General features: G+C 43.7%; 1 protein-coding gene across 6 annotated transcripts in view; it reads right to left on the reverse strand.

Annotated features, from left to right (window-relative positions):
- Window positions 1-13,308, reverse strand: part of Nr3c2 (nuclear receptor subfamily 3, group C, member 2) — a 344,228-nt gene that overhangs the window by 55,807 nt on the left and 275,113 nt on the right. For all 6 annotated transcript variants that reach the window (NM_013131.3, NM_001395077.2, NM_001429945.1 and 3 more), the window contains 2 exon segments: window positions 3,676-3,820; window positions 5,257-5,595. In NM_013131.3, the coding sequence (NP_037263.2) occupies window positions 3,676-3,820; window positions 5,257-5,595 (484 nt within the window).

The following is a 13,308-nucleotide window of genomic DNA, read 5'->3' on the forward strand; positions in this document are numbered from 1 at the left end:
ACGTCTTAGATGCTAGATACTAGACCAAAAGAAAGGACTGTCAAGAATCTGAAGCCAAAAGTAAGAACTAGCTAAACCTTCAAAAATACAGTGTTTTTTCCCTCTGACTTCTGTGTGTTCAAAAGGAGTCTCCTTGGGTTCTTTGTTGAACATTTTGTCTTTCCATGTTATGTATGTTTTAAAATTAATACTTGACATTAAAAGCAAAGGACACAAAAGGAAACAGGTGAATTCAACTTCATAAAGTTAAGAACATGTGTGCCTCAGTTCTAGGGCCCTTCCTAGTGTGCATGAAGTCCTGGATCCTTTGCATAAACCGGCTATATGCTTACAACCCCAGCTACTCAGGATGTAGAGGCAGTAGGATCGGGAGTTCAAGGTCATCCTAGGCGCACAGTGGGGTTTAAGGCTAGCCTGGACTACATGAACCCTATCTTAAAAACATGACAAACGGGGTTGGGGATTTAGCTCAGTGGTAGAGCACTTGCCTAGGAAGCACAAGGCCCTGGGTTCGATCCCCAGCTCCGAAAAAAAGAACCAAAAAAAAAAAAAAACATGACAAACAAATGAAAACAAAAACAAAACACTTTGTAATTTCAAACAGTGGAAATAAAGAGAATGTAACAAATGGGAGTAAAGAATTACAAATCGCTTAGATTTTACATCCAAAGTAGGCAAAGGATCACAGCCAAAGAGCAACGTGATACTCAATTTAAACTAACAATGGGCAAAGGCCTTGAGCTGATATTTCTCCAAAGAAAATTTATCAGTGGCTGGTCAAGATTGCCCAACACTACCAGTCTCCAGAGATATGCAAAGCCCAACGATAAGGAATGGTCCCAAAGGATGTAATATTGAAAGAAAAAAGTATCGGCACGAATATTGAGAATTTGGCATGTTGTAAAAATGTTGCGACTTCTGTGTTCAGTTTGGGATCACTCTGAACGTGTGATGCAGAATTAGCAGATACAGGGAGAGTCTACTATAGGTACATAGCCATCAGAATCGAAAACGAGAACAGATATTATAAAGAGGTGAATGAGTCTCCGAGAGGCACATATGTTTTCCTATTTGGTCACTGGTTGGTGTCGCTGTTTGGGAAGTTATTCGACCATTAGAAGGCAGGGCCTTTCTGGAGGAAGTATGTCAGGAGGGGAGGGATTTGAGGTTTTATAGCCTTCCCTCACCTCCTGTTTCTTTCCCCCCTCTCTTGCCTGCATGTAGATGAAATGTTAGGCAGCTCCCTTCTCTTGGTACCATGCCTTTCCTGACATATTGGCTCTGTCTCTCTGGAACCCTAAGCCAAAAATGAACTCTTTCTTCAGTTGCTGTTGTCTGGAGGTTTGATCCCAGCTACAGTAAAGTACCTAACACCGCTATCTGAGGGATATTTATGAATATCATCCACTGCACTCAAAGGTGGCTAGGCAGCCACATGCAGACATTTGGCTTTCTGTGTCTTCTGCAGCTGTGCTCTATGAAGTCAAGGCAAATACCTACTCAGTGAATACCAAGCCATTTCCCCAAGGGGAAAGTGAAGGCAAGGACCTGCTGTGCCTGCTGGCATTCTGTTTCTTGGCTGTTTTGTAGGTAATCTTGTTTGGCATGTATTTCTGATCAGATGCATTATTTAATACACACTTTTGAATCATCAACATTGAACTTATGGCAACAGCTCATGACTGTGCATGATGAAGATGTTTTTCCTCTCAGCATGGCTCTATCCCAGCCTTGCTAAGCTCAGCGTCATCACGCTGCACATCAGCACTGCACACTGGCCATTTGGAATGGGGACATTACCAAGAAAAGCACAAAAGTGCAGAGAATGTAGCAAAGACTGGAAATCACACAGGAAGCTTGTGCACAGTCTCAGAAAGGCAGGGCATGGGCTTCTTTGTTCCCTGCTGCGATGTGCACTCAACAATGACATTTACTTTGCATTCTGCATGTGCCATAAACATGGCTAAGCTACTGTGTGCATCCGTGGTGAGATTAAAACCAGTTGTAGCCACCAACAGGCAAATTCACAGGTAGATACCACAGAATTGATGAGATCTAACTACAGATAAAGAAGGGAACACTGCTCAGTCGTGAAAAGGCATGGAAACTAAGACATGCTTCAGGGTGGGTAAACATGGACAATATTGTGTTTAATGGAAATAAGCCAGGCACGAAAGGACGAAGAGTGCATGATTCCGTCCTGACAAGGTGTCTAGAATACAGGTAAGCTCACAGACTATAGGTCGGTTGTCAATGAAAAATTATCCCTCCAAGTATTTGGAGTGTCACATGAGAGGATGAAAAGGACTGGAGATGGAGTCTAGAAAATAATGATGGCTATAAAGTAGCTCAGATGTCAGAGTATTCACTCAAGTGGCAAATTTTACATTTTATGAAAACCTGACAGTTTGCATAAGGGAGATTAGTCAGATCATGTTGATCTTCTGTTCAAACAAAAATCAAGTGTACAGAACCTTCAGGTGGCACCAGGAGATTCCGATATTTCTTATTTAGCAATACCAGCTGATTATTGAGGAAAGCCAAATAAATTTAAAATGTGCACACCAGTTCATTGGCTTTACTTTAGATGAAAATGAAATGTATGCCAGGTGATTATTGAGGAAAGCCAAATAAATTTAAAATGTGCACACCAGTTCATTGGCTTTACTTTAGATGAAAATGTATGCCACACTACAGTTATTCTGAGAGCTTGCCAGAGTACAGTTGCCTCGAGAGCCTGTGACAGTCTTCCTCTCTCTTTGGAATAAAATGACTGTGTAGTAAGCCACATGAACCGAGGTTCCTGGCAGGTGACTACGGGGGTTACTGTGGTATCCTGGCATGATGTTTCTTTCCTTTACCATCCACCCATTTGTCATCTGATACCCTCATTCTACAAGTCTTTATATTAACGTCTCTAGACAGAGCCATCTGTTAGAGGGTGGCTGGAGTTGATGTCATAATTCCAGTGCTCCCTTTTAAATATTTTTTGACCCAACAATTACAAAGAGGCATTGTGGAATATAAACATACAAGAGATGTGCTAATGTGAAATGCAAACACTAATAAAACGTAAACTTAAGATAGGAAGGCATTCACAGTCAAAGAAAAGAATCTACTGAAATTTGTTCAGCCTTTTAAAATGCATCATAAAACGAGAAATGTTTCACTGCAGAATAAAGTTTTGGCTTCTTTTATGATCAAAAGGAAGGGTAATTATGATTGTCAGGAAAACACATTGAGCAGCTGTGTACAGTTAACAAAAGAGCCATTCTACGATGCTCTCGAAAACTGGCACTTTAAATATTCCCGTTTCCTAGAAATGAGCTTCTTTCCAACTAGAGCAGATACCAAAGAGATCGCTTTCTATTAATCATGGCATTGTACCAGGTGAGTGCTCAGAGCCAACTGGATCCTCTTTCTCTTGGGACAGTTCCCACATACATGATGTAACAGTTACATATACTGATTTATTATTGATACTCAGACTTGTCTATGTCCCAGCACCGTAATAACTGATTTTTAAGTTTTCAAAACTGAATATAATTTAAACCCTTAGAGGGGCTCGTTTCAGTAGACTCACACTCATACAGCTGGCTTAGAGATAAGTCTTAAGAGCAGCACAACGAATAATTCTGCAGTTTGTTTTATGAGGGCTAATTAATAGGTACTTACTCATTAAAAACTAGGTCTGGAGCAAAATAGAGGAGTTGGCTGTTCGTGTGTTTGTACGATCTCCAACTCAAAGCGAACGATGATAGACACATCCAAGAATACTGGATGAGGGTGATTTGGTCCTCGAGAGGCAAGTTTTTAAATCCTAGAGAACAGAACAATTAATCACCGAAAGACACTTAGCATGCGAGTACATTCCAGGAAGAAGTCAGCTCTCACTACCTTTCCCTAACAGACTCAAATCAATTCCACAGACACCTACGGGAGCCGAGTGCCTGGCTCTGCACAAGACTTCATTTTAAATTCATGTTAAACACTTAGTGTGGAGGGGTGTTGGCGGTGGGGAGCTGCTGGGACAAATCACACTAAGGAGTCCATCTAGGTTCTGCTATGACAACCAATGCACAGGAAGACACTGTATTCACCTGCGAAACTTGCTTCATCCCCACACAATCAACAGCACCCACTTAAAGAGGGGGTTTAACTGTCGCCATCTGCATGTCTGCAAGAGCAGAAAAATTTTAGTCTTTTTGACTCTGTGGTCCCAATTGCCTGGGATACCAGCTGTTGACAGTGTTGTGCAGCAGGGCAGGCATCTTGCTCTAGGTCCCACTGTGCTTTTTCTCCTTCCTTATTTAAAATGGTGTCATGCTATTCTCTGGGATGAAGCCCCTATTTTTCCCTTCAGGCTGTAGGTTGACCACAGGTGATTGATGGACCAGGGCAATGTGAAACATTTCTCCATGGTGCTTCTGTAGGCTAACATGATCTCATTAATTAAATCCTGCCTGGCAGAAAATGAACACCCACCAGCAGAGAGTTCGAGAGTGCTTTATGGGTGCTGAGGGCAGGGATGGGTTTTGTTTGCCTGTGGTGTATGTGCAAGTATATGGATGTGTGCACAGGTATGTGTGTGGCCCTGTGGATGCAGTATGGAGAGGCCATATGTGGGCATGACTTGTATATTGTTGTGGGCTTTATCTTTTGAAGCAGGGTCTTTTTCTGAATCTGGAGTTAGGCTGTGTGGTCTGAAAGCTCCAGGATCCTTCCACCTCTGTCTCTCTCCGGTGCTGGGGTCACAGGCCTGCTTGTCTTCTCTGAGATGGAGACCCTATGTGATATAATTGTTGGTTCTGAGGATTCAAACTCAGGTGGGTGAAGGAACTTTACCAACCATCTATTGAGTCCCAAGCAGGATTTATTTATCTATTTTTTAACCAGAAAGAGTTGATCAGAGTGTCTTGCAAGACCCCTGACAGGCCTAAGTTCCTTACGCCTGAGCTTAGATTAAATCTAAGTGCTGTCCTGCCAAGAGCCAGCTCAGTGTTACTTCACTAACAATGTATTTTACCTCATTACTACTTGAGGATAAAGTAACCCCTTTTTTGGGCAAACACCATCCACGCATCTGCCTTTAAAACAACAGAACTATAAGCCTTCATTCTTGGAGGGAAAGAAGTGAACCAGTGTCTAGTATTCTCCCAGCACTCTAGAGTCTTCCGTACTTGAGCAGGATGCACTGCAAAGCAGACACCGTTAGGGAACACTGTTGGGCAGAGCCTGAGCAGCCCACGGTCCTACCTGGAAGTACCTTGGCCCACTTCACGACCTGGATCATCTGTTTGCCTGCCAGGCGGTTGAGCGTGGAGAGCAGGCTCTCGGCGGTGTCGGGCTTGGAATTGTCGTAGCCTGCATACACGGTCTCAGGCTCGATGTTCTCCAGGATCATGGCCGGGGATGGTGTGAGTGCATGCGTAATGGAGGTGAGCTGCGGGACCAGCGCAGAGTTCACCGATGGCTCCTTGGTCGGAGCGATGTATGTGGTCCCCTCTTCTGGACTCTGGGGTGGCGGTGGTGGGGGCTGCTGTGGTTGCTCCTCGTGGAGGCCTTTTAACTTCCCCAGCTTCTTTGACTTTCGAGCTGCCAAACGCAAAAATCAGAAGGGATAAGGGCAAATGAACATATCATCTCGAACGCATCGCATGAGGCCATTGAGCTGCAATTAAGACACGCTCTCTCCTAAGGTACCTCTGTGCCAAAAGGAGTACCTTCCAAATAGTTTAAGGTAAATGGCCAAGCTCCCAAGTTAGTACTACCTGAAGCAGGCTGGCAGCTGTTTTGTGCCTTTGACTCATGGCACAGGTCTTCCCTTCTACCCAAGGGAAGTTGCAGACACTGCAGGATGACTTGAACCTTTTCCTGTCTCAAAACAGAGAGGAGACTAGGCAGAAAGGGACACAAAACTGTATCGCTGATACAAGCAGGGCCCACAACAACAACAACAACAACAACAACAACTAGAAAAAAGTAAATGGTCTGCTTAATACCAAGCAGGTTCTAAATGGTTTGAACAAAAAAACAAAACAAAACAAACAAAACAAAACAAAACCCCAACCAAACAACAACAACAAAACCCCCCCAAAACAATTTAACAATTATTTTGGGGAGTGATTATTAAGATTCTCATTTTAGAATAGGACTTCAGAGCTTGTCCAATCCCAGGAAATGGTGTTTGGAGGGACAGCAGTTGCTTCAAATGCTAACATCCTGGGATCTGGCAGAGGTGAATGCAAAGGTAACAAGGAGGTATGAGTGGATGGGCAGCAAAACAAAGCTCAGAAGAACCAAGATAAGCTTTGGCTGTGCTACTTACTAATTCTGCAGTTGTAACACTTTTGATTCTCTTAGAAATTCTACATGAACCAGGCGTAGCTTCTACTTAATCTGAACATGCATCTCAGCCTTATCGGACACTCTCCGAACACAGGACAAGGCATGCCACACCAACAAACGTGGTTTAAGACATAATCACTTACATTTACAATTACAGCTATTAATATTTATCCTGTTCACCACAGAAAAAATGGCGATTCAGCTAAAGCTACCACCCAAAAACAGACATATCACTTCTGTTACCTGGCCTTTAACTGCTGGAACTCGGATAAACAGGATACTAAGAGAGCAGGAGTCTCTGTAGATGTCTGTGGCCCATGTTACCACCAAAGACCATACAGACATTTGTAGTTTGGCCTGCTGTCTGAGTTGATGTCTGTGGGCTGAGCTAAGTTAGCTCCCTGCCTCATCAGCTGTGACCCTCAGGTGACCTGGCTCTGCACTTCAGGACAGTGCATGAGAGCTGGTCCTGGTATCGTGGGTACACAAGAGAGCTTGCTTTAATGGCATGCACCCGGGAGAGCTGTTCCCACCCCTTGCCTGGGAAGCATGAGAGAGCTGGCAGGCTGACCAACTCAGGTATCACCCAGGCCCAGATCCAGGACTTAGAATTGGCCACTCCAACATCTACCCCATCCATGAACTGCTGGAGAGTGTGAAGGGGGCCCGGTCCTGCAGATCCAAAACTGCAGGATCTCCATGACACACGTCAACAAGGTATTAGAGAAGAGTCCTGGTGAGAATGCAATATCAATGGTGCAGCAGAAGCCAGAGGCCTCTGCCAACAATTTATTGTAGTGAACATTTATAAGCAAAGATGTGTGGACAGAAGCACATACTGCGACACACCAGGACACATTACAGCTTCCAGGATGAGATGTTTTTATGTTTTTAATTTAACTGTTTTTTATTTCTTGCTTTCTTTTGGGAGGAGGTTGTAAAGGCGGAGGGTGGAGTTGGAGGGGTTGGGAGATGAGTGGGTTTGGGGTGCATGGTATTAAATTCACAATCAATAAAAAGTTTAAAAAATGTCTAACAGGCTAATTTTAAAATTTCAATCATTTATTAATAGACTCCTGCTGTTGGTAGAGGATCTGAGGCAGGAGATTCTGACTGTGATTTTCAGCATCATTTGAATGAGGACCCGGTCTCTTATTCGCATACTGCTGACACTGTAGTGTAGGGAATCAAGACGCTTCAAGGAGATGTGGGAATGAAAACACACCAGACTGTACCAGGAAAGTGACTGGCTAACCAGATCCGAGAAACACCAAACAGCTAAATAATGCCAAACGCCAGATGCTCCAGAGCAGTCACTGGTCCTTTGGGCAATGAGATCATAGAGCTTCTGACACAGAGAAACTTTCTGAGCTTCAGGTTGTTTACCTGAAACATGGCAGGGAGGGCTCTGTGAGAGGTCCTATTCAAGAGAGAAGGAAGAGGGCAAGTAGTGTGGCCAACATCATGAGGATCTCTGGCTTCCATACATATGTGCACTGATGTGCACACATACCTGTGCACGTGTGCACAGATATTCTAGACACTGTGAAGTGACGCACGTCTACTGTCTCATAATTTCAGGGGTGGAGGCAAGAAAGATAGTGTTAATTCAAGGCCAGTCTGGGCAGCAGAGTGATTTCAAAGCTAAGCCGCACTGCAGGGAGATACTGTCCCCAACAGCAGAAAACAAAACCAGGAAGGAGCTCATTGAAGTTTCTTTGTGCTTCCTCAGATGAGGCTGTGATAGATGCTGGATACAGTCTCACTGACGGAAACAGTGACGGCCGATACTTTCATGTCTCATTAAAATGATATCTGCTTGCAAATGAAGTATCAAGTGTGTATTTGTTTTAATGTCCAGGTCTGTTTTGTTGTGTTGGTTTCCCGTGTCTGATTTCGAGTCGGTGTCACGAGTATCAGAGAGAATAGTGACTGTCTTTCCCAGGCTGTCACCGGGAGCATGACAACTGCACAGGTTTCAGCACTGCATGGACCCTTCTACTTACTTCATGTATGACTTTGCAGACGCCCCAGGACACTTGAAACTGAGAGATAACCCATCTTTACCAACACAGGCTAGGTTAGGCTCTCAATGCCCTCAGGGTGTGGATTCTTCAGCCCCAAGCATATATGTGTGCAACTGAAAGCCCAGGGCATGTGGGGAGGGGAAGATGTCTTACACATTCTTTTTTTTGGTTCTTTTTTTTTTTTCGGAGCTGGGGACCGAGCCCAGGGCCTTGTGCTTCCTAGGCAAGCGCTCTACCACTGAGCTAAATCCCCAGCCCCTTTGTCTTACACATTCTTAACAATATCCTGTGTACCATGCTATTAACTTGTGAGTTCTTGGCAAATATTTATTGAATGAATATGTCTCATTTTAAACTATAAATTTCACAATGTATGAATACATGAAGCCTCAGTTTATTTCCCTGTACCCCCCCAAAAAAGTAGACAAACTTCTGAGATTCTTAGATAAAATTTTTGAGTCACCAATTATTCCTTACAAAAATTTCTACTGTGCAATGACCCATTTGTGAACTTACTACACTTAAAAGTTTATATTCAAAGCAATGAGCTGTAGTTATTGAGTACCCAGTGTCTGGACACAGTTCAGAAGACTTGTATATTTCTAGAAATGCAGTGTTCAGGACCGACCCATGACTATTATTACTGTTATTATTCTCTCAGATGAAGAAGCTGAGACCCTGAAGGAGAGATGCCGCTTGAAGGTTTTAGGACTAGCAAAGCTCAGAGAGAACGTTTGAATCCAGTCATGACCCCGACTCTCCCTTCCATGCTGTGTGGTCTCTCTTCTAATCTGCCTCTCTACCTTCTTAGCGTCATTTTTAGGCTGTAGGAGGAGCACTAGCTTCACATCCAAGTGCATAATTAAAATGTTTGCTAATTACAGAGGGATAAATTTGGCTAAAGATCCTCAATGAGCCTGTTTCTCTTACTCAGAGTGAACCTGGCTATTTGGATAGGGTAGTCACTGGGCTTTGGTGATCTCATAGTCCCAAAGTCAGAGCCACACTGTCCTGTCAGCAATAGTACCACACTCTGTCTCTCTCTGTCTCTGTCTCTCTGTCTTTCTCTGTCTTGTCTCTGTCTGTCTCTCTGTCTCTCTCTGTGTGTCTCTGTCTCTGTCTCTGTCTCTCTTTGTCTCTGTGTCTTTGTCTTTGTGTCTCTGTCTCTCTCTCTCTCTCTCTCTCTCTCTCTCTCTCTCTCTCTCTCTGTGTGTGTGTGTGTGTGTGTGTGTGTGTGTGTATGTTTCACACTTAGATTCATTCACTTGAAAGAGGAATTTCATTTATCCATATTGGATTTTACCGAAAGCCATGTGCCCTCAGGTACCAAGGCCTTACTGGCAATATCTTGGCAGCTTCTATCTCCTGGTCCAGCTAGGAAACAGAACTCCATAGATTCTCCCCATGAATTAATTTCCAGGATCTGGCAATGGGAGGCCCTGATTCCTGTCTCTGACCAAAAATCAGAACATCAAGTTGGGAGCACCTTTGTGGTACTCCACAAAGACTGGGACGACTTCCCCGTGCGATCTGCAGAACGGCTGAAGCTTTACATTCCAGTGTAACAGGATATCCTGCTTGGCTTATTCTACCGCTGAGGTATGTGAGGACCTGAGTACCCTTTAGACAAAAGCCTATGCTGCCTCAGTGATGACAGTGGAGAAGAGAAGCCAATCTTTTCCACCATCTTCCAGTGAGGTGATGGCATACACAGATTCTCCAAGTACCTTATCACTTCAGCTTCCCTCCATGCTAGAAATTTGGATCTCTTGAAAATTAAAGACTTGGCAGCAGATATTAGAGATGCTGTATAGGGATTACACTATTATTATTATTATTATTATTATTATTATTATTATTATTATCACTGTTCTTGTTGTTACAGTTGGTTCACAGGCCAAGTGTAATTGTATCCCATGGGGCAGTAACAATGCAATATTCATCCCACTCTTGGGGTGTTGATTTTAGCCAAACAAATGTGATTATGCTTTTGGTGCAAGACTTCATTTTCTTTTGGTCACAAGAGGAGGTATGCAAAGTCGGGAAGAATGAAGCCTTTCTCAGTCACATCATCAAAAGAAGAAATGGTACCTGTTTCCAGATACCACTAATTGATTCTACAGCAAAACCATCCTAATTTGTACTAATAGGGAAAAAGGAATCTAAATGGTTCTTAAGGGAACACATGCTAATTGCACGCAGGTGAGGGGCTAAGGGTAAGCTGTCTTCAAGAATAAACAATTAGCTTTTCAATGGAAAATGAAGTGATGTCTCGCAATTGTTTATAAATACTCCTGCAATGGTTAAGAATGCTGAAATGGCATTAAAAAGGATCTGTATGTATTTTCAGATCCTTCTACATAATTAACCAAGAACTACATGTTACTGATTTAACAGGACATGCGAAACGGCAGAGGTAAACTCAACATCTGACTAATTTGTAAGAAATTCTGAACTAGTGCACCTCCCACTAAACTTTCAGGTGTGCAAAGCTACCCACAGATACCATTACAGGCACAATTAATCAACATGATTTTATTGCTTTTTTCATATCTACAATTACTTAGCAAATAGCTAATGCCTACCCACTGCATAAGCAGTACTGCTTTCCAAACAGTGAATTGTTTATGGCAAAATCTTAGCTCTGGCAAGAGAGAACCATTTTGAGAAAGCCGAGTCAGAAAACTGAGTAGGTTATACAAGCCGCTTGGGTTGAGTTTTGAGTAAGGGCATCAGAACTTCGGAGAAAAAGAGACAGCGGCAGCAGCTGTTTTATCTCTCCACGGGGTTAACCCTTCTGTTCAATTCTCACCATGCCTCCACTGGATTTTGGTGTGACTTGGAAGTGGACTAGGCCACATTCCTGCAGGAGATACACCGCCAATCAGATAGTGCTGACCTGCCCAAGAGTAAAGTCCTTCAGACCAGAAGCCAGAGCAAGCAGTGAAGCTGGATGGAGGGAAAGACAGTAAGAACAGGGCTTTGGAGTGCACAAAACAAGGTTCTGGGTTATGGCTTTCCTATAGCAGATGCCTACATGCATCTGGACATATTTTTTTATGGTATCTATAATTCTTAGCTATACTTTTCTCATTATTTTATTTTTAATATTAGTCAGAATCAGGAATATGTATCTACACGAATACAAGCATGGGGAAGGCGCCATCTTGGGCTGGTAGTTTTAACAGAGAGATGATGTATCTTCAGTGCAGCCAGGTTGGGGACTGTACTAGGGAGAGCCTTGGAATACAGAGGGATACCCTCCTGTGCTCTCCTGCATGCAATGGGGAGACATCCAGGACTGTCTTCTGCTGAAACTTTGGCAGAATTGGGGGGGGGGAGGACAGTTTTGACAGCAGGATGGAACCTGTCCTCTAACTCTCAAGCTCCCTGTGGCACTTTGGACAAGGATCTATGGAGAGTGACAGGCAGTGTGGTGATTTGCAGGACCAAGTGACAATTTCTAATAGTCACCTTGGGAAGCCATCATAGTGTACAACTGAAAGTCTCCAGGAATCCTTGAATTGAACACGAGAGGAGGCAGGACTGTATCCATGTGCTCTGAGGAGGGCTGATGAGAAGTCTAGAGTGTTCTGAGGAGGGACGGGGGGAGGGGGGAAGAGAAGCCTAGTGGTTTACTTTTATCTGTGCTGCTCCCTGCCTGCCCAGCAGTACTGTGAAAATGTGAAGGGATGTTTTCTGAATGGAGATGACCACCTATTTTCTTTTTACTAAGGATTTAGAGGACCAAAGAAGAGATTTAGCCTAAACAGCAGAACGTCCGCTGAGCATCTTGGAATGTGATACGGAGAGTCTAGAGTGTTGCAGACAGCAAGAAATACAACATTGCTTTCTAAATTCCCTGAGGTCCTGGCGGCAGGCATCCTGTTACCCAAGTGCAGCTCAGCACTAAGGTAAAAACAAGCGATTGAACATGTTTTGGAGATTTGGAGTCTTGTTGTGGAAGTCAGGAAGACCCTGTGATGTACATTCCAGTCTTACAACGATGTTAAAGGAGCTAGCTGCTGGGCTCAATTTTGTCCGAAACACAGAAAGAAGCTGCTTATGCTCACAAGTGTGATAAGGTGTCATCTGAGTGACACCATCCGAAAATATGCAAAAATGGCAAATACTGTGACTTTGGAATGCTTCAAAGAATTTTCAGCGTTATGAAGAATAAACCTGGCTACTGTCCCCCAACCCTATCTCTTGCCCAGCACCTTAAAAAAAAAGTTGTCTCCACAATTTAAATCATAGACTGCTTGCTCATCTCCATAAAATACGGCCTTCCTTTTCACCTAATCCCAAGAGAGCATGTATGAGTTGGGAGTTGATAAAGGGTAACCGAGGAGCTACAAGCAAGGCAAGTTCTCCCGCAAATGCTGCCTTCATCCATGCCCAAGAGGTGTCTGCTTTGTTCCCACTGTTCAGAGGGCAAAGTGACTAGTACAGGGGTGGGCACTGCATACAAACATCATGCTATATAGTGGGGAGGATGTGACTGATTGGTAAAGCCCTGGAAGCTCCAGACTGCACCTGTGGCCAACATCTGACCCCAGAGTTCAACTGTCTACAAGGTCATAGTTGGCTCCCACTAATGACAGATGAATGTGTTAAATAGAAGCCCTGTGGCCACCCCAGCCAGTTCATAGGTCTGTTTTCTTTTCTAATCCGCAGGGCACTGCACCCCCACACACTGGGCTGCTGTGATGGGCGGTGCTCCTGTCTATATCACCCTCAGTGCAATTGGAAAAGAGCTCTAAAAAGGCAGGAAGCAAACTTGGTTAGGTTGTCTGGTCTCAAATTGACTAGAGGAAGAATCTATGTTTTGCTAAGAATCAAAGCCCTAAAGCAATGCTGCGCTAGATCATTGGGTTCTTTTGACACACATTTTAAAACCAAATTAACAATATTTGGAAAATACAGATATCGA

The sequence above is a fragment of the Rattus norvegicus genome, chromosome 19, assembly GCF_021556685.1.
Source record: "Rattus norvegicus strain SHRSP/BbbUtx chromosome 19, alternate assembly SHRSP_T2T, whole genome shotgun sequence".
In the NCBI taxonomy this organism is placed as follows: Eukaryota; Metazoa; Chordata; class Mammalia; order Rodentia; family Muridae; genus Rattus; species Rattus norvegicus.